General features: G+C 38.8%; 1 protein-coding gene across 1 annotated transcript in view; it reads right to left on the bottom strand.

Annotated features, from left to right (window-relative positions):
- VWA3B (von Willebrand factor A domain containing 3B) overlaps positions 1-20,958 on the bottom strand; it is a 223,177-nt gene extending 202,219 nt beyond the window's left edge. The window contains exons 1-5 of the mRNA XM_036744160.1: positions 20,895-20,958; positions 16,250-16,474; positions 11,378-11,472; positions 7,688-7,938; positions 6,288-6,447 (exon numbers count right to left, since the gene is read on the bottom strand). Coding sequence (XP_036600055.1) covers positions 6,288-6,447; positions 7,688-7,938; positions 11,378-11,472; positions 16,250-16,474; positions 20,895-20,958 — 795 coding nt within the window. The remainder of the gene's footprint in view (positions 1-6,287; positions 6,448-7,687; positions 7,939-11,377; positions 11,473-16,249; positions 16,475-20,894) is intronic.
- Between the last annotated feature and the right edge of the window lie 1,314 nt (positions 20,959-22,272).

Raw genomic sequence — 22,272 nt, 5'->3', positions numbered from 1 at the left:
AGGCAAGCAATTTGATATAGGTTATACATGTGTAGTCATGCAAAACACTTCCATAACATGTCATGTTGTGAAAGACTATATTCCCCTCCATCCTATCCCACCTCCTCATTTATTCTATTCTCTCCTTTCACCCTGTCCCTCCTCAAAAGTGTTTGATTCTGATTACCCCCTCCCTTCAATCCCCACCCTTTATCTCCTTCCCCCCTACTTTTCCGTAGGGTAAGATAAATTTCCATACCCAATTGAGTGTGTGTGTTGTTCCCTCCTTAAGCCAATTCTCATTCCCTCTCACCTACCCCCTCTTTCACTCCACTGTAAAAGCTTTTTCTTGCCTCTTTTATGTGAGATAATTTACCCATTCTACCTCTCCATTTCTCCTCTCCCAGTACATTCCTCTATCACCTCTTAATTTTATTTTTAGATATCATCCCTTCATATTCAATTCACCCTGTGCCCTCTGTCTATATATATATTCCCTCCAACTACCCTAATAATGAGAAAGGTCTCATGAGTTACAAATACCATCGTTCCATGTAGGAACATAAATAGTTCAACTTTACTAAATACCTATGACTTCTGTTTCCTGTTTACCTTTTCATGCTTCTCTTGAGTCTTGTATTTGAAAGTCAAATTTTCTATTTAGTTCTGGTTTTTTTTCTCAAGAATGCCTTAAATTCTGCTACCTCATTGAATATCAATTTTTTCTCCTCGTGGATTACACTCTGTTTTGCTGGATAGGTGATTCTTGATTTTAATCCTAGCTCCTCTGATCTCCAGAATATCATATTCCAAGCCCTCTGAACCCTTAATGTAGAAGCTGCTAAATCTTGTGTTATCCTGATTGTGATTCCACAATACTTGAATTGTTTTATTCTGGCTGCTTGCAATATTTTCTCCTTGACCTAGGAACTGTGGAATTTGGCTATAATATATTCCTGAGAGTTTTCATTTTTTTTCATTTTGAGATCTCTTTCAGGAGGTGATTAGTGGATTCTTTCGATTTCTATTTTCTTTCTGGTTCTAGAATATTCGGGCAATTTTCCTTGATAGTTTCTTGAAAGATGTCTAGGCTCTTTTTTTGATCCTGGCCTCTGGGTAGTCCAATAATTTTTAAATTACCTCTCCTGGATCTATTTTCCAGATCAATTGTTTTTCTGATGAGATGTCACATTGTCTTCTATTTTTTTTTTTCATTCTTTTGGTTTTGTTTTATAATTTCTTGATTTCTCATACAGTCATTAGCTTCCATTTGCTCCATTCTAATTTTGAAGGAATTATTTTCCTCAGTGAGCTTTTGGACCTCCTTTTCCATTTGGCCAGTTCTGCTTTTTAAGGTATTCTTCTCCTCATTGGCTTTTCAGACCTCTTTTGCTATTTGTTCCAGTCTATTTTTTAAAGTATTATTTTCTTCAGTATTTGGTGGGGGGGGGCAGTCTCCCTTAGCAAGCTGTTGACTCATTCTTCATAATTTTCTTGCATCACTCCTATTTCTCTTCCCAATTTTTCCTCTACTTACTTCATTTTCAAACTCCATTTTAAGCTCTTCCATGGCCTGAGACCAATTCATATTTTTCTTGGAGATTTTAGATGTAGGAGTTTTAACTTTGCTGTCTTCTTCTGAGTGTGTGTTTTGATCTTCCTTGTCACCAAAGTAAGTTTTTAAAGTCTGAGTTTTTTATGCTGTTTGCTCATTTTCCCAGCCTATTATTCAACTTTTTAACTATTTGTTAAGGTAGGGCTCTGCTTCCAGTGTGTAGGGCTGAGGTTTTGTGCAGCTATTTTCAGAGATACTTCTAGAAAAGAGTAAGTTTTCGTTACTTCCAAGGCGGTATGATCTAAGGAGAGGTATTTACTCCTCTCTAGGCCTGTGCTGTGTGGTCTGTGAGTGACCACAAACACTCTTTTCTGCCTTGGAACTGTGAGCAGGGTTCCCTCTCTACAGCTGCCGCAAGCTCTGCTATGCCAGTACTCCTCCTCACCCCAAGACTCCCACCCAGGACTATGACCCAAATCCAAGTATGGGCAAAGCAACAGAGTCCTGCCTCAATGCCAGTAATGAGACCCCTGTAATCTCCTTCTGACTGATTGTTTGATTCTCTTACCATATGTGGGCTGAGAGCTCTGGAAGCAGCTATTGCCACTGCCACTGCCAGCTACTGCTACCACCAGTGGCTACTACCACTGCTGATTCAGTCACTCCCAAGGCCTACTCCTGGTTTGCTGGGGCTGAGGCTGTGCTGGCGCCGAGGCTGGACTGTGCTCCTCTCTCACCCAGGTCTGACCGACTTTTCTTACTGACCTTCTAAGTTGTCTTTGGCATTTGTGGGTTGCAAAAGTCTGGAAACTGCCACAGCTGCCAGTGATTTAGTCCTCTGTGGCCTGCTCCAGGTTTGCTGAGGCCTGGTCCCTGCTGGCACAGCCTGTGCTAGACTGTGCTCCTCTCTCAGCCTGGTGCAATAGACCTTTGCTGTCAACCTTCCACGTTGTCTTGGGCCAGAAATTTGTTTCACTCTGTCTTTTTGTGGGTTCTGCTGCTCTAGAATTTGTTTAGAGTCATTTTTACAGGTATTTAAGGGCTTGGGGGAGAGCTCAGGGGAGTCCCTGCCTTTCTTTACTCCACCATCTTGGCTCTAGCTACACACCCCCATCCTCCCACCCCACCCCCATCAAATATTTTTGATGAGTTTTTTTAAATCCCTTTTCTCCACTTCTATATCACTTCTTTTTATATATTTTAAAGATTATTGATTTGCTTTTACATTACCAACACTTACAGATTACCCCCACTCTGTGAGAGGTCTAGATTTCTGTTAATTAAAATAAAAAACCAATTAGGTTCTGATATCTAAAATAGAGACAACTAATAGAACTATAAAAAACAAAAAGCCATTCCCCAATAAATAAATGTTCACAGGATACAAAAAACGTTTCCAAAAGACCAATAGCAAAGTACTAATACCTGTATGAACGTTCCAGATCACCAATAAAAAGAGAAATGTAGTCAGAAGAATTCCCAAGGTTCCACCTCATGTTTGGCAAATTGGCAAAGATGACAATAAATAAGAATAATCAGTGAGAGATTATGGAAAGATAGTCACAATAATGGCATTATTGGAGAAATCATTAATTGGTTCAATCACTCCGAGAAGAAATTTTAAATTATTAATAATAGCTAGTGTTTACATAGCAACTTAAGGTTTGCAAAGAGCTTTCCAAATATTGTGTCATTTTATCCTCACAAAAACCCTGGCATGTAGGTTAGAAATGCAGAAACTGGGGGGCGGAGCCAAGATGGCGGCTGGTAAGCACGGACTAGAGTGAGCTCCGTACCCGAGTCCCTCCAAAAACCTATAAAAATGGCTCTGAACCAGTTCTAGAACGGCAGAACTCACAGAACAGCGGAGGGAGGCAGGGCTCCAGCCCAGGACAGCCCGGATGGTCTCTGGGTGGGCTCTATTCCACACGGAGCTGGGAGCTGGGATCTGGGAGCTGGGAACGGAGTGGAGCAGAGCCCAGCCTGAGCGGCGTGGACGATCCGGACCGGAAGCCGGGCGGAGGGGGCCCTAGCGCCCTGAATACGTGAGCAGTTACCAGACCCCTCGACCCACAAACACCAAAGACTGCGGAGAAGGTTAGTGGGAAAAGCTGCGGGAGTGGAAGGAGTTCGCGGTTCGGCTTCCAGCCCCGGGGGCAGCGGAGGTGGGGCAGCTACAGCTGTTGTTACTTCCGGCTCCAGGCCCACCTGGTGGGGGGAATTAAGTGGCGGATCACAGCAGGGGTGCACAGCCTGCCAAAGATCTGAGCCCAGTCTGGACTGGGGGTCCTTGGGGAAGGAGGAGTGCGGCTCTGACAGAGCTGGCACCTCCCCCCCAAACGTAGAACATAGAACTCTGTAATCTACAAGCAGTCATACCCCACTGAAAAACTCAAGGGTCAAGTTAGTTGGTTGGGAATATGGCCAGGACGCGAAAACGCGCCCAGATTCAGTCTCAGACTTTGGATTCTTTCTTTGGTGACAAAGAAGACCAAAACATACAGCCTAAAGAAGACAGCAAAGTCATAGAGCCTACAACCAAAGCCTCCAAGAAAAACATGAACTGGCCCCAGACCATAGAAGAACTCAAAAAGGATTTGGAAAAGCAAGTTAGAGAAGTAGAGGAAAAATTGGGAAGAGAAATAAGAAGGATGCGAGAAAACCATGAAAAACAAGAAATGCAGAAACTAAGGAAGAAAGAAGTTAAGTGGTTGGCCAAGGGTCACACAGCAAGTAAACATCTGAGGCAGGATTTGAACTCAGGTCCTGACCCCAGTCCTGTGTTCTCTCCACTGTGCCAACTAGCTGTCTTTTATTATGCAAGTTATGCAAAAAGAGTTACTAAAATGTCCATACTCTTTGACCCAGAGATTCCACTGCTAGGCATATACTCTAAGGAAATCAATAAGAAACAGAAAAGCCTCATGTATACCACAATATTTAAGGTATAAATTGTATAACCATATGGTATATGGCATATAATAAATATAATAGAATACTAGTTCACTGTAAGAAATGATGAATACGATGAACCCAGAGAAACTTGAAACTGAATTCTGAAAAATCGTAATGATCAAGCCTGACGCCAAATAAAAAATATGTGAGTACATATTTCTCCTCCTTACAACCTGCTTTTTTGAAGAAATAGAGACCTTTGTGTATGGAACGCTGCATGCAACATCTGACTTTTTCAATATTGTTTAGTTTTGTAGAACATTGTCCTCACTTTTTAATTCTTTATTATAAGACTCTATGGGAGGGAAATGAGAAATGAATAAACTTAATAATAGATGATATAAAAATAAAAGATATAAACATTTTTGTTTTTAAAAATCCAGATATAAACCTTATCTATGCAAGTGACATTACATTAGTAATTTTGAAACTTGCTCAGGTTTGGGATAAGGAGGGAGAGGGTTGAGGAAATGTGATCTCTTGGATGGAAAAAAAAAAGGCACAAACTCTTGGAGGATTCCCTTATTCCTTCTTAACACCTCTTATTTTGATTTCAACTAAATCAAGGAGGCTTAGGTAAGGATGTTGTGCTTCAGTGGTCTTTCTCAAGAGTCACACCTATATTCAGGATAGACAGAAACATTCTCTGTGAATGCTCCACATTTGCTAGTGTCATGAAATCTCTTGGATAATTTTCAAGACAAATTGAATCACCTATTGCCTTTAAATTTGTCTTTACTGAGGTTTTCCTCGCTCTTCTTTATGCATTCTCACCAAATTACCACAGCTTGCCTCTATCTCCTATGCCAGAAATTTATAATAGTAAAGGGACACTCAAAAAACCAAATAGCTTAAATAAAAAGGAAAAAGCCACCACAGATGTTGGGGATCACAAAATTAGCAGGTACTGGGATAAACAATTTGAGAATTTTAGAATGAACATGTTGGTACCTACAGATGAGCCTGCACACATTTATCCAATGACGCATAAAATAATGTTAGTCCAAATTTACCCTTGATTTAGAAGACATAGGATAAAAGCATAATTTACTACTTTTAAATATGTATTATTAATAATAACAACTCATTTATGTGTTGCCTTAAGGTTTACCAAAGTAATTTCCTCACAACAACCTTTTAAGATATGCAGTAAAAAACAAAAAAAAAACTATATCCATTTTACAGATGGGAAAACTAAGGCTCATGAGATCAAAGCGATTTGCCCAAGAACTATATAAATTACATTAGATACCTATGAGTACAAGCTGGGGAGCAGGGTAGATGCAGAGGGGGCTTTAACACACACCACTATCCATTGGAGAGGCAGTATGCAGTAGAGGATAAGGCACTGGACTTAGAGTTAGAAAAACCTGGTTTCAAAAACTGCCTCAGACACTAGCTGGGTGACCTTGGGACAGTCACTTAACTTCTCATGCCTCGATTTCCCCATCTACAAAATGAGAGTTATGGATTCAATTGCCTCTAAAGCTCCTTCAGCTCTAAATCTCTGATACTATGAACACCATAATATGGATTAAGATATAAAACATGAATTAGCATGTCTCATGAGTTAGATATCATCTTGGAAAGTAGGGTGCTAAAAGAATGAATAGGATGGAAATGTGGGAAATTTTGATATCAAGGAAGAAAAAAGGCCAGAGGATTAGACTTATAATTGAAGGCAGGGATCATAGACAGTCTGCAGCAACCTGAAGGTACCAGGTAAAAGGTGAGGCTCTAAAAAAAACTTCACCTGTTTCTTAATTTGTTTGAGGGCCAGTCATGCATACACACTTACTGAATCATCTCTTTTAGCTTCACGTAGGGCATTGATGGCACTATTATGAGCCACAGGAGACTTGCACACCAGTTTCTTAATCCACTTAATAGCAGAGTTTATGAAATCCTCACTGGCAAAAACAGATTCATACTGCCACTTGGTCATGATCTGAGCAGCTCTGGGGGAAAAAAATCACATTGGAGGGTGGTTTAGCAGTCATTCAATTATATGTGGATTACCCCTTTGGACTAACAGGATACTAAAAAATACAGCTCTAAGTGCTTTTACCGTATTTTATCTCTTTTTGAAGAAGGAAGGAAGGAAGGAAGGAAGGAAGGAAGGAAGGAAGGAAGGGAGGAAGGGAGGAAGGGAGGAAGAAAGTTCTTATTGGACAATATTCTTACATTATATACATATATCACAAATTGTTCAGCCATTTCCCTGATTAATGGGTTTCTAGCTCTTTGTTATCATACAAAGTATTGCTATACATATTTTTGTACACAGAAGGGCTTTCCCACTGTCTTCGACTTCTTTGGCAATATGCCTAGTAGATGTATTATTAGGTCAAAGTATATACACAGTTTAGTGACTAGCTATAGTTCCATATTGTTTTCCAGAATGGTTGGACTAACCCACAGCTCTACTAAAGGTATCTTAGGCTCACACTAATTTTTTAAGAAATTTTCAATTAACAAGAGAAAAGAGATAAGTTGTTGGGTGTATTCGAAGAGTTCAGGGAAGAGGATTTTTGTTTTTTACTTTTTTTAGGATGGAAGAAACTTGATACGTGGATGGGAAGGAGTCAGTGAAGAGAGAAAAGTAGAGATGGGTGAGAAAAGGAAAGGCGATAAGGTCCCTTCAGACTCTGAGGTTCTATGATCCTAATTAAGTCCTCGAATATCCCAATAACTCATCATCATAGGTACCTCTCTTCCAGTGGTACTGATCGAAATCCATCCAAACCTTCATGCAACTCTTTTCCATGTCTCACCACCAATCTTCCACAAGAGGTTCACTCAACATATTGAGGACTTTCCTCTACATCTCTTGGTACGGTGTGGATACCAATAGAATGTGACAAATCTGTACTTGTTATCTTTTACTCTTCTTATGTGACCAGCCCACATCCTTTCCGCCTCCCTCCCCCCATATTTCTACCTTATACATCCTTCATACTAATTCTCAAATATAGTTTTCCGTTAGCTATCTGTTGGCAGACTACTGACTCACCATACATCTCTCCATTGCCTTTTAGTTGAGTCATAGTTCCAATTCAGTTTAATTTGGGAAGCATTTATTGTTGCCAGTGTTGTTACTTATTATTGTTATTAACTTATTAGGCATCTTCACCAAAATGCATGTGGGAATTCCATCTTTCTTCAGATCATTCATTAGTGAAAATGGAATCAGCTTACCGTATGAGGTTAAATCTGGTCAGATGAGCCACCTGTTCCTCAATGACCATTGTGAGAGCATCTTGGCAAAGGCTAAACTCCTCGTCGTCCAGAGAACCAAAATCTAGCACTATGGTGATACATTTTTCCAAGATTACGCCAAAAATCTGTCGGCTTCCACTGGTCAACCAACTCATCCTCTGTTTGAGGCATTCTACGGCATCACTTAAATGCTTCACAAATGAATAGATCACCTCAGTTTTTGCTGTCAGCTTTACGCAAATAAAAGCACAAAGAGAAACCACCATCAAGATAAATTCTGGAATCTTGGGGTTGGTAGACAGGGGTTATCATCCCATTGTCCCTATCTTTGGAAGAACTTCACCTAAGTCAAGCAATAAATAACAAGAATTCACATTTATGTATCACTTTAAGGATTACAAAGTTTCACAAGAGAGGTAAATCTCATACATATTGCCATGCCCATCTTACAGATCAGGGAACTGAGATTTAGAAAAATGCATTATCTGCCAAACAATATACAATTGTGAGAGAGCTAAAAATCTCATGCAATCCCAAAATGTTTCCATTTTTCATAGTGAATATTTTAAAGTCAACAAAGTATGAGAGTCTATGGGAGAGAATTAAATCTGGTTGAGTCCACTTGCCTAGTCTGTTAGGTCAGAATAATTTCTGAAAAGAGATGTCAGCCAAGGCTGATCGTATAATCCTTGCCTTCCCAATTTTTCAATTGAAAATTTCTTGAAAAGGTCCTCCAAGGGTATAAGGAGAAAGCTAGTTTGTTATATTCGAAATTTTTGTGTACCTTTTTTAAAATGCTCCTAAATACATATCTATATCTATCTATATATGTATATTATAATATATATAATATAACCAAATGTTGCTGGGGAATGTTCTGAAATTCACAAATATTTCTTCCCAATTTATTAGCCATGGCGTCATAGCTACTCAGCACTCATGGCCAGAAGCACCTCAGTCTTTCTCTCAAATCTTCTATGTTTCTAGCCAAAGTTTCACCATTATAAAGTTTCTTGATTCTTTTTTTTTTATAGTTATGCCATCACATATCGTTCACAGTAGCTATAACCAATTAGCATCAGGAGCTCCTTGTTGCCTCTGGGGAATATGTAAATCTGTACATTTGGAATTTCCAAGGATTGCAACTGCAAACAGTAAGAAATTTCTTTTCCTTTCACCTCAAAAGGAGAAATGACCCTTTGCTTCTCAGTTGAAGCCCTCCACAATCTTACTCCAATGCACCCTTCTGGATTGATCTCACATTTCCATGTCTCATTCACTCTTAACCTTCCAACCAAACTGACTTACTTGCCATTCCTGGTATATAACATTCTATTTCCCACCTCCATTCTTTTGCCAGGCTGTTCCCCATACCTAGCATATTCTCCCTCCTTTCTTTCACTTCTTGAAATCCCTGACCACCCTCAAGATTCAGCTTAGTACCACCCCTTATGGGATGCCTTTCCTGATCCTCCTGACCCCCCAGTTATTAGTGCTGTCTGTACCCCGCCAGTGACTTTGCATTTACTAATTTGTATCCGTGTTTTATCCTCTCATCAAATATAACATTCTTGAGAGCAGAAGATATTTTGCTTTTTCCTTTCCTAGCCTAGCCTATCACCTTACCCTAAGCTTAACAAATGGCTGTTAAATAAAATTTAATTCAAATGAATCATAGCATTTAGAGTTAAAGGGGACCTTAGAGATGTTTAATGCATCCTCTTCATTTTACAGTTAGGGAAACTGAAGCCTGGCAAGGGAAAACGACTTGTCCAGGATCATACATGTAATAACCAGAGTTCAAACTTAGATCTTCTATCTGCAAAGCCAGGGCTCTTTGTGACATGGCATATTGTTAGCAGATGTCTACAGAGGTGAACATAAAGACCACTGTTATGTACAGAGCTTAGATCAGATATAATTGTGCAATATCTTAGGAAATTGAATTATCCCAGGTCTCAAGTACCTATTTTTAAATAGATATTTTTACACCCCAATAACTGTTCTTTTTCTCTCTTTTTTTGGTAGAGACAAAGAGAAGCAATGTGGTCAGTGGAAAGTGTTATCACAGACTTAGATTTGGAAGGGCTCTCAAAGTTCGATCCAATCCCTTCATTTTACAAATAAGAAAACTGAGGCCTTGGGTGGGGGAGCAGGGCAATTGGGGTTAAGTGACTTGCCCAAGGTCACACAGCTAGTACATGTGTCAAGTGTCTGAGTATGGATTTGAACTCAGGTCCTCCTGACTCCAGGGCCAGTGCTCTACTCACTGCACCACCTAGCTGCCCCTGAACCATATAACTTTCAAAGTTACATAGATGGCAAGTGGCAGAACCAGAATTCAAATCCAGGTCCTCTGATTCCTTGCCTGGAACTAACTAACTGTCTCTCTCTCTCTCTCTCTCTCTCTCTCTCTCTCTCTCTCTCTCTCTCTCTCTATTATACCACAAGAGTCAAAGAATCTGGTTCAAATTCTGACTCTAATATTTGTTACCTGGGTGACCTTAGGCAAGTTAATTAAGCCCTAGTTTCCTCATCTATAATATGAGAGAATTAGGCTTCTGGTTCTAGATTCTATGATTCTGGTTAGGAGAGTAGGGGAGAAAGGGGGAAAGAATTTTGCGCTGGGCACTCAGTGTAGAAACAAGAAATTCTTGTACCTTCTTTTGGCTAAATTATGAGAGATTTAGACCTAGGAGCACCCTCAGCTATATCCGAAATTACCCTAGGTAAATGATACACTATAACCTATAACAATATGATAAAAATAAACCTTATAACAGGTTTGTGATATACTATTGTCTCTTCCTTGCCCGGAAGCCTCATTCTTCACCAACAGGATTTGCCTGCCCTGGCTTTAAGTTAACTCCTATACTCCTGTTTTACAGTCTTTTTCAAGGTACAAGCTAATGTTGATACTCGAGGATTTGAGCTAGGACAATTGCATCTTTATGTGGTGCGGTACATAGAGTACTGGGCCCGGAGTCGGGAAGACCCAAGTTTAAATATGACCTCAGACACTTACTAGCTGTGTGATCCTGGGCAAGTCACTAAACCCTGTTTGCCTTAGTTCCCTCATCTATAAAATGAGCTGGAGAAGGAGATGTGAAACAACTTCAGTATCTTTGCCAAGAAAAAGCCAAATGGGATCACAAGGAGTCAGACAAGACTTAACAAAAAACCCCCAAAGATGCTCTTTCTCCTCAAGATGCTTAGTCTCCCTTGCTGTGGGAATAGAGGAAGCATGGTGTTGTATAAAAAGCACAGGACTTAGAGTCAGAAGAGCACCGAGTCTGAATCCTGTCTCAGACACTTGCTAGCTGTGTAACGCTGGGCAAGTCACTTAACCCAGTTTGCCTCAGTTTCCTGGAGCCAGAGAAGGAAATGGCAAATCGCTCCAGTATCTTTGCCAAGAAAACCCCAAATGGGGTCACAGAGAGTCAGACACAGCTGAAAAGACTAAAAAGCAATGATCTTTATGTGATAAATGAAATACATTATTAATCACTGTATCAAACGTAAGTGTATTAAACCATTCAAAGAAAATTTTTGAAAAAAAGCCTCATTTTGGCTTTTGTGCTTGTTCATCTATATCCTGTCTCAACATCTCATTCCCCAGACCTTATCACTGCTTAATGAAAGATAATACAATTTGATGAACTCATTTACCCTGTAAACTGTGCCATCTTCGGCTTTACAGAATTGACGAAATAGACCATTTGCATATCGGGAAGCCACAGTTCTCCCTATTGAAGACACGTAATCTGCATTTTAAATAAAAACACAAATTAAGGTGAATTATGATTTTTTTTCTTCTTATTTTATTTTTTTCCTCTGTAACATTTTAGACAACAACCTCAGTGATGTCACATAAAATATAAAATGCCTGTACTCTGTCCTAAATAATAATATGCTTCAAGGGTACCTACAAACATAACCATTTTGGATACCTGTAATTTTCTGTATACGTGAGTGATAAGTGTAGCCAATTTCTTGGTTTAAAATAATAGAATTCTCAGGTTAGGGACAATCTAATCTAACCCTTATGTTTTACAAATGATCAATCATCTCAGGCAGCCAGGCAGCATGCATAGCGGATATAGGGCTAGGCCTGGAGTCAGGAAGATCTGAGTTCACATCTGGCCTCAGACACCTACTAGCTATGTGACCTTGGGCAAGTAACTTGTTGTTTGTTCTTCATTTTCAAAGAAGTCCAATGACATCATGGGGGTGATGTCTCAATTTGTACATGAATTGGATTTCAGTAAGAGAGAGTTGCACAAAGTCGTCAGCCTCACGCTCTCCTCCAGAGTCATCGTCCAGCAGCAAGACAAAAGTCAGGATGACTGTCAATGGCCCGGGATGCAGTGGATGACCTTGGTGTCTTTGATGTCTGCCAAGCTCTAAGCATTCCACAGTGCCTGCTTTAGCTACCTTCATGGCTGTTGGAACAAATTATTCTCACCCGTACATTCCTCCAAGAAAAGTCTTCTCATACTCGGTATAGACATGGTTACCCTCAACCTGATTTATCCCATCTGGGAGACCAGTTTACCAAGCTGTGGCTGCTGTGCAGGCTACAACTTCTTGGAGCCACAGGTGAGAGTTGGGTGAATCCAATGGACACCAAAGGTGGACGAGCAGCCCTGAGAAGAGCTCAGCAAGCCCTCACACCAGAGGTACTAGTCCTCCTGAACACCCCATACATCCCACTTAAATCACTTAAACTATGTTTGACTCAATTTTCTCAACTATTTAAGTAGGATAATAACAGCAACCCTCTCAGGGTTGTTGTGAATCTCAAATGAGATAATACTTATAAAAAGTTATTTCCTTTCCCCTAGTGCTTTTTCTTGGACTGATTAAAGCACAAGCTACACTGGATAGTCAGAAATTATATTTAACTTGGAAAAGTTAGTCCGATTTTGATCTGGTTTTCAGGACTGAAAAAAATAATCTGAAATATATATTATACCTTAGGGAACAACAGCATGGTGTGCTAGACTTGGAGGAAGGAACACTTGGTTCAAATTCCATCTAACTAGCAGTGTGACCCTGGGCAAGTCACTTAATCGTTCTGAAGTTCACTTCCCTCATCTGTAAAATGTACCGCCAAAAGTGTCAAATATTTATTATTTCAGAATTCTAAGAAGGTCTTTAAAAGAGTTCTTTAAAAATTAATATTAAGCTCTAATTCTAATAGGGTCTTCATATGTCTATGTAGACCCTTGAACTTTAAAAATAAATACACATTTTAAGGAAACAAAGCTGTCTAACCTAGGTTTGTTTGTTGTTGGGTTTTTTTTTTAGATTGAGAACTACTGAAAATATTAAGTGAAAAAAAAAAAGGTAGAAATGATACAAAGGCCTTAAAAATACAAAAAATTCCGAGCTCTTAAAAGAGGAAAAACAAACTCTGAGAGCTTGAAGGAAACTTTAAGTCTCTCTATTTCAAAATCCAACTCATTTTATGATTAAAGAAACAGAGTCTCAGAGAAGTTGTAACCCACCAAGTTTACTTGGCTAGTTGGTGGCAGAGGTCATGCTAGAAATTAGGCCTCCTAATTCCCAGGCCAGAACTCTTTCTTACTGCTTCTCCAGACCCTATTCTGACCTAGGAGTTGTGAAATCATCTCCTGCCTTCTACTTTTTGACATCATATTCCTCGAGTTGAGGGAAAAAGAGGAGATAAATAGATCTATTCTCTTTCTTTTTTTCTCTTTTTTTTTTCCTTAATACTCTGATTCTTTTTAATACTTTGTGGATACAAGTGCAATATTTTGTTTGTCCATCTGTTGTCATCTCCCACCCTTTTTAAAAATTCTTTTAAAAATTACTTTTTATTTTAAACATTCTTTTATTTTTAAATTTTGAATTACAAATTTTCTCCCTCCCACTGAAAAGGCAAGAAAAATTACATCGATTAATTATACATGTGAAATCATGCAAAATATATTTCCATATTGGCTATATTGCCAAAAAAGCAAAAAATAAATAAAGTGAGAAAATTATACTTCAATTTGCACACAGAGTTCATCAGTTCTCTCTCTACAAGTGTATAGCATGTGTTCATCATGAGTCATTTGAAATTGTCTTGGATCGCTGTATTAATGAGAGTAGCCAAGTCTTTCACAGTTGATCATCATCACAGCATCACTATTGCTGTGTACAATGATCTTCCAGCTCTTCTCACTTCATTTTGTATCAGTATACAGGTCTTGCCACATTGGTTTTTTTTTCTGAAACCACCCTCCCCCGCCACCAAGAAATGGACCAATTTTCTAAGCCAATCGTGAGTTCAGATGGAAAGGATTCTTTCTAACTATGCCAAATTTAAATTCCAGGAGACAGGGTACTTAAAGGAAGGTTAGGTTCTGTTGATTGGGTATTTAATGGATAAGATATCTTAGAAGATATTGACTATTACCAGTGACGAGTTATTAAATCACACGTGGCATCCAATTCTACCAGAAATAAGTGGAATTAGAGTTGTGGTGTAGTGGAAACAGGGATAGGTTTAGAGTCAGAGGACCCAGGTTCAAATCTCACCTCTGGGGGCAGCTAGGTGGAACAGTGGATAGAGCATCTGCCCTGGAGTCAGGAGGACTTGAGTTCAAATTTGACCTCAGATACTCACTAGCCTGTGTGACCCTGGGCAAGTCCCTTAACCCCAATTGCCTCAGGAAAAAAAATCTCACCTCTGTCACTCCCTATATGAGCATGGGCAATCACTGGAGCTCTCTTAGTTTAAGTTTCCTCATTTGTAAAATAAGGGTTTTAGGTGATCTTCCACAGTCCCTTCCATCTATAATAATACAGAATGTACCTGATCTGGACTATTAATTTCAAATCCCAGTTTAGAAGTTACCTCCAGGGCAGCTAGGTGGTGCAGGGAGTAGAGCACCAGCCCTGGAGTCAGGAGGACCTGAGTTCACATCTGGCCTTAGACACTTGACACACTTACTAGCTGTGTGACTTTGGGCAAGTCACTTAACCCCAATTGCTCTGCCTTCTCTCCCCCCTCCAAAAGAAGTCACCTCCTCTAAAAAGCCCTCCTTTCTAACCCCATCTATGCAGATTTCTAGCAGACTTAACAAACTTCACCCTATCATCATGCCTGAGATTTCCTCTGACATGGGAATATCATCAGAACAGAGAGTCTTAACCTGGGCTCCACAAACCTTCAAGGGGTCCATGAACAGGATTCAGGGGATCCATGAACTTAGATGAGAAAAAAGTCACTTCTCTATTTTCACTAACCTTTGGTTTCCTTTGTAACCCTATGTATTTTAATTTATCATTTAAAAACATTACCTAAGAAAGAATCCATAGATTTCCCCAGACTACTAAAAGAGTCCATGTCCCAAAAAAGGTTAAGAACTGCTGCTTTAAACATACCAGAAGTAGCAACAGGGCAAAATTGTAGCAGGCAGCAGCGTTGAAGGAATGGTGACTAATTTCAACTCAACTGATTATTTCTGAGTTCATTCTTTCCCAGAATCTGAATCAACATTCCTGAAAGGTTACCTTTCCTGTGTTACCTAATTTAATTGGTGCAGAGGTAAGTCCAAGATACAAGTTTCTACTCATCTGTTACCTTCGAAACCAAAAGACCTCCTTCTACCCCCTTCCCAGGACTGTAGCTCTGCTAGACTTTGTCGTTTGAGAATTCATCCATTCACCAAGTCACTGTTGAGCTTATAACTATGTAAAGAGAGGGACTGTATGAGGATACAAGATGAAATGTAAGACATGGCCTGTGCCTTTCAGAGAGTCAACCCATGGACAGATTTGCTACTCAAAGTGAATAGAAAGAAAATCAGAAAGTGTCTGAAAAAAAAGACCAGTTTGCCAGTTACTTCAAGTCCTCTCAGAGGTTTAAAAAAATACTTTCTATCTCCTGCTAAACCTTCCATATCCTAAAGCACCCCCCACTTTCTAGTTTTAAATATTAAGCAAGACTGGACAAGACCAAGGCCGATTAACTGGTTCCTAAGTCAATGTAGCACTCACCCAAGGCATTTTCCACAATTTTAGGGTCCTTTGACAGGTTCCAGATACCTTCTTATTCTACCTAGTCCTCTTCCTTAACCTGGTCCAAATGTGGGATTGACTTCTATTCATATCAAGTTTCAGAATATGGCTAGATTTTGGACCAAGACAATAACAAAAACTCAACAAAATGATAATATAAGATCAAGATACTGTCAGTCTATAAGGAAAGGAGGAACTCTGTCTTCTTTAAGATTTCTTTAAGAAAAACAATGGCCCCATTTGAAGCCTGAGTACAAACCCCAATCAGTACATTAACCAATCCATTTAGAATAAAACCAAACACACTATGCGAAGCCGTGATAGGCAAAGAGCTAAAGCCATCCATGTCCTAAAATTCTGGGACTATAGGAAGTTGAGAGTTTTTTGTCCACTTAAAGGGTTCTATAATGCATTGAACAAAAGTTCTCACACACATACACACACAGAAAGTTGATACACAACATGACGGTTAGTCTGCCAGGCATGTGAGATCTGCAGATACTATACCTTCCTGATGTGGAAATCCAACCTGAGGTAAAATCTGGGACAGGGTCAGTTTTTTGCTTTTGAGTCCATGAATTCGAAGCCATTCCTTGGATGAAATGAGATTGTATGTGTCCAAGTGTCCCTGACTGTTGCTTGGTGTCACATTCTTCGACGCTGGCCTTTCAGAATTGGGTGATGGTAATAACCTTTCCAACTCTGCTTCATTGTTTAGATCACTGGAAATTACTGTAAAGGAAGGGATCAAAACACAATTGGAAAACTTACAGCTCACATTTATATGGCATTTTACAGTTCACAGAACACTTAACATACATTCTCTCATTTGACCTCCAGCAACTATGTTTAGTAGATAGGGAAGACATTATTGTATTCATTTTATGCATGAAGAGACTAAAGTCTTAGAGAAGCTAACTGACTTGTCTAAAGTCAATTAGTGGAAGAACCCAGACTTGAAGCTAGGTGTTCTAATTCCAAGTTTAGGGCTCTTTTCATTAAGTTGAGCTATTACTATACTTTGTCCATCTTTTTACCCCTCTCATCTGCCTCTATGTCCTTATATAAATTCCTCCCCTCAACTAATCAAGAATATTTTAAACTTCCAAAAATAGTCCCACCTCATACATAGCTGGAGGAGAAGAGTCCCTGAAGTTGAGCCTCTGGACAGAATTCAGAAAATAACAGTTAGGAGGACCTGAGGCCTAGGGCAACATTACCCACAGCTCAGGATTAAAACATGATTGTAACAATAATAAGGTGCTAAATATAAAATAAAAGAAAATAAAAGTGAATAAGCAAAGTAAAAAGAATCTGACCATAGATAGCTACTTTGGTGTAAAAGATCTGGGTTCATATTCAGAGGAAGAAAGTGAGGTTAAAAAAAGCCACTCCTACCCCAAAGAGTAACGTCAAATGGTCACAGACCCATGGAGAGTTTTTGGAAGAACTTAAGAAGAAATCCAAAAATCAAATAAGAGAGATCAAGGGAAAATTAGGGGGAAAAAGTAATAGCAATCCAAGAAAATTATAAAAAGACAGTTAACCATTTGGAAAAAGAAGCCCAAAATGTTAAGGAAGAAAATAACTCCTTGAAAAATGGAATTAGGCAAGAGGAATTGAGTGATGTCATAAAACGCCAAGAAATAATAAAGCTAGAAACAATAGAAGAGAATCTGAAACATCTCATTAGAAAAACAGCTTATCTGGAGAATAGATTGAAGAGAAACAATACAAGAATTGTTGGACTACCTGAAAGTCATGGTAAAAAAAAAAGAATCTAGATACAATATTAGAAGAAATTATTAAAGAAAATTGCCCTGAAGTTCTAGAACAAAAGGGTAAAATAGAAGCAGAAAAAAATCTGCTATTCACCACCTGAAAGAGATCCCAGGAGGAAAACTTACAGGATTGTCATAGCCAAGTTTCAAAATTCCCAGGTTAGGCAGAAAATATTGCAAGTAACAACAAAAACAAAAAAATTAAATACTGTAAAAATACAGTCAGGATTTTACAAGACCTAGCAGCTTCTGCTCTAAAAGATCGTAGGTCTTAGAACATTATATTTCGAAGAGCAAAAGAGCTGGGGTTGCATCAAAGAATAACTTATCCAGCAAAGTTAAGTATAATCCTGAATGAAAAAAATAGACATTTGACAAACTGAAAGACTTTCAGGTATTTGTAACTAAAAGACCAGAACTCAATGGGAAATTTGATATAAAAGATCCAGAAGAAATATAAGGAAAACATTAAAGACTAACTATAATGCACTCATGAAGGTTAAATTGTTTATTTATCATACGTGCACACACACACACACACACACACACACACACACACACACACATATATGTTACCAGTATTCTTAAAACTGTCATCATTACTAAGGTAGTTTGAAAGAAAGGTTGGAACTGAGTTGTGCATGATGGAGTGATTCTAAAAAAACATAATTAGGTAGGGAAAGGCAAAAGGAAACAATTATATTATTAAAATGTGGTGTGAAAGGAAGAACTAAAACAGAGGAAGCAGCTCAGGGTGGAGCACTGGTAATGTTGGAACCTTGGCCTCATCTAGGTTCAACAGAGAATAACATGTACATGTGGAAGGATATAGAAGTCTTCTGAACATATAGAGAGGTGAGAAAACTGGGGGACAGGATTAGGGGAGGGACTTTTAGATTGGAATTTGGGAGAATGGAGAGAGAGGATGGGGGAAGGACTTTTGGAGAGGTGTACAGATTGCTCTTGGAAGGATGGGGGGAGAGGGTGTGGTGAAGAGATAGGTAGGGGGATAAGATAAAGTAACATGAATAGGGTAAAAAGAGAGGCTGAAAAAGAATATAGGGTAAAAATAAGATGGAGGAAAATTCACAATAATAATTATAACTTTGAATGTGAATGGGATGTTTATAGCAGTTCTTTGTGGTGGCAAAGAACTGGAAATTTCAGGGATCCCCATCAATTGAGGAATGGCTGTACAAGTTGTGGTGTATGGCTGTGATGGAAGAGTACTATTCTATAAGAAATGATGAGCTTCATGATCTCAGAAAAACATGGAAAGACTTGCACAAAATGGTGAAGAGTGAAGTGAGCAGAACCAAGAGAACATTGTATACAATAATCGCAATTTTGTTTTTAAAATGGCTTTGAGAGATTAAGACATTTTGACTATCATAAATATGCAAATTAAAAATAAAGGAAATATGAAGAAAGATACTATCTGCATCCAGAGAAAGAACAGATAAATAGAAGTATGTATAGAATAATTTCACATATATATATATATATATATATATATATATATATATACCTATTTGCATCTAATGGTAGCCATGGGGAGGGGGGAGGAAAGAAAAAAGGAAAAAGAAAAGAAGAAATTTACATGATAACTTTATTATGTATTTAAAAGGAATAGCAAGTTGTACATAATAGATTTGCAGTTTCACATGCAATTATCTTTTTCATTATACTATGTTATGGAAATGCTTGCTTTATTCCATAAATTAAAAATAAAATAAATTTTTAAAAACACAAATAACTAGAACCAGCAAGACAATGAGGATGATGAAGTATATTATTTTGGCCACTTAGGCTATTTTGCTTTCAATAGCTATCCTGGGACAATCTGTAGGTATTTTAAAAGATTCTCAAATTCTTCCTCAGTCAGAGAAGCCCATCTAAACCTGCAGGGCCACAGCTAATATAGATGAATCCAAGAAGCAAAGGAGCAGGAAAGGGTGTGCTCGTAAATGTTTCACAGCCATTCTCTGAAGGAAAAAAATAATGCATGCACAACACACTTTTAAGTTTAATCTGCATTATCGATATTTTTCCAATACTTTCTTAAGTCTGTTGTTGTTCAGTGGTTTCAGTTGTGACTCTATTGGGGTTTTCTCGGCAAGTGGCTTGCCATCTCCTTCTCCAGCTCATTTTATAGATGAGGAAACTGAGGTAAACAGGGTGAAGCAATCTACTGAGGGTCACACAGCTAGTGAGTATCTGAAGCTGGATTTGAACCCAGAAGGTGAGCCTTCATGACTTCAAGCCTAGCACTCTATGTACTATGGGGCTACCTAGCTGCCCCGTCTAATCTAAGCTCAATATGTTATTACACTATAAATAATACATTATTACATTATAATACATTGCACTCTTACACTTTATAATACATTATGTTATTACACTTAATTTATTATTACACTATAAACTCACAGTTTATAGTGGAGGAAGCATTCAGCTGTCAAAGCGTTCTTCCTGAAATACAGGTCTGATCATGTCACCCACACACTCAGTAAACTCCTGTGGCTCTCTATCAACTGGAGGATCAAATACAAAATCCTTCTTTGGTGTTCAAACTCCTTCTTAACTTGTCCCTTTCCTCTTCCCATCTTCTTATGTCTTATACCCCTGCCATCTATTCTGTGATTCAGTGACCTAGCTCTCCTAGCTGATGCTTCATCTTCTCAAGTTCAAATCTGGCCTCAGACGCTTACTAGCTGCATGACCCTGGACAAGTCACTTAACCCTGTTTGCCTCAGTTTCCTCATCTGTAAAAAGAGCTGGAGAAGGAAATGGCAAACCACTCCAGTATCTTTGCCAAGAAACTCCCAAATGGGGTGACAGAGAATTAGACAGGACTGAAAAACAACTTATTATTCTTGCTAATCAGCAGCTAAGGTCAGTTTCAATGCCACTAAAACCAACAACTTGTACTAACAAGTGTTGTCAATGACGTCTATATTTCAACGAAACCCCATTTACCCCCAACCTAGTTATGGCTCTGACTTTGAGTATTATACCAAATCTCCAATTATTTTTATTAAGTCAGACTGGATGTCTGCTGATATTTTGATTCAGACTTCAGACATTAAAGACTTCCTTTGGATATTGCTTAGGAGAAAGGCAAACACTCATAAGTTTTATATTAGGTTATGTTGTCCACATGGAAGACATCAGCCGCTAGAGACCCAACTAACCTGAGATCGTGAGTGCAAGATGGAGGACTGAACCCAAATGAGGTACTACATGTAAATGTCGAACACCAAAGAAATGGTCAGATTCCTATTTTCTGCGAATATCATGCCTTTCCCACACATACAACCAAAGTTCAGTGGCAACATAACACTATTATTATGACAAACAGAGATACCAACTGTCTATTTCCTTATGGTATTCGGTTTCACTCCAAACAAGTCTTCTCCGTAGGTTTCCAGTCATTTTCTAGTACAGTTTGGGGTTACTCTTCCTCTTTTAACTTGAGGAGCAAATGGCTCAAATAACAAATTAATGATCCTCGGTCTTCTTTTCAGGATTCTTACACAAGTGTTTCCGGGCAAAGGAGCCTTTAAACTTGTAAAGTAGTTCCTGCGGAGACAAGAAAGGGCATCTCAAGATAAACAATCTTGGCTTCAACATTACTTGTAAACCTTTCTCTACTCTCAAAAGCATTCATTGTCCTTGCTGTATTTTGGAGTGTTCCTCACAATATGTAGATGGAATGTGGAGTAAGTGGTTCACCCCAGTGAAAGTGAATATTGGCCTGTAAAATAGCTTAATTAGGCTCCCCAAAGACTTTTTAATGAAACCTAAAGAATTTTCAAGCCCTATATTTTACATATCAACTAAGGCGAGGCCTTCATGGTACCAAATCAAAGACAACTTGAATCCTGTGATCCATGCAACCACAGAGTGCCATGTTCCAACTGTTTCTTCCCAGACTCAATTTCAAAAAAAAAAAAAAAAAGTTCTGGCCACACTGGATCTGAGAGCCAGTGTGATTCCTTATGGTAATCAAGCCAAAACACTGAAGTTTATTTAACCTGCAAACAAATGCCTACATTATGGAGAATGGAGCTGATTGGAAAAATGGAAATTACCCAGGGAAAAGAAGAGAAGAGTTGGAAAAGGCATCTCCTAACAAAAGGATACATTCTTCACAAATTTCCACAAGCCTTTCAGAGTACTCTAGCCTAAAGAGAGAATCTCACGTCTCCAATCAGATCAAGGATAATTGTCCTGTTATGATTAAAAACAGGAGGCTTCCTCCCTCTCTTTCTCTCTCTCTCTCTCTCTCTCTCTCTCTCTCTCTCTCTCTCTCTTTCTCTCTCTCTCTCTCTCTCTCCCTGTCTCTCTCTCCTGAGAGTTCATTCATTACTGAGTGTATTTAATTGGAATATGTAACCAAGGGTTTTCACAAATAAATTCATCACACGTAAGAGTCAATCAAATACATAGAAAACCAAAAGAGACTTGGCCTAAATTGTAAAGGTCAACAAGCCAGGATTATATATGATTCTAGTAAATAAAAGGGAAACTTTGAGCAGTAAAAGGAAGTCTAGATAGAAAGAGGAAGCAAAAAACACCCATGCTGGAGAATTAGGAGGGGCTGTGTGAGAGAGGAGGAGAGAAGAGGAAGAAAGTGTTTAGGAAGAAGGAAAAGGAGAAGGTGGTTAAAAAAAACCATGCCATGTGATAACCCAAGAAACAAGTAACCTCAGAAAAGGATCTGAATCTCTTGTTGGAGATTCACTG

Source organism: Trichosurus vulpecula, chromosome 2 (genome assembly GCF_011100635.1).
Source record: "Trichosurus vulpecula isolate mTriVul1 chromosome 2, mTriVul1.pri, whole genome shotgun sequence".
In the NCBI taxonomy this organism is placed as follows: Eukaryota; Metazoa; Chordata; class Mammalia; order Diprotodontia; family Phalangeridae; genus Trichosurus; species Trichosurus vulpecula.
Note: the sequence above shows the minus strand (reverse complement) of the source record. Positions and strands in the feature narration are given on the sequence as shown.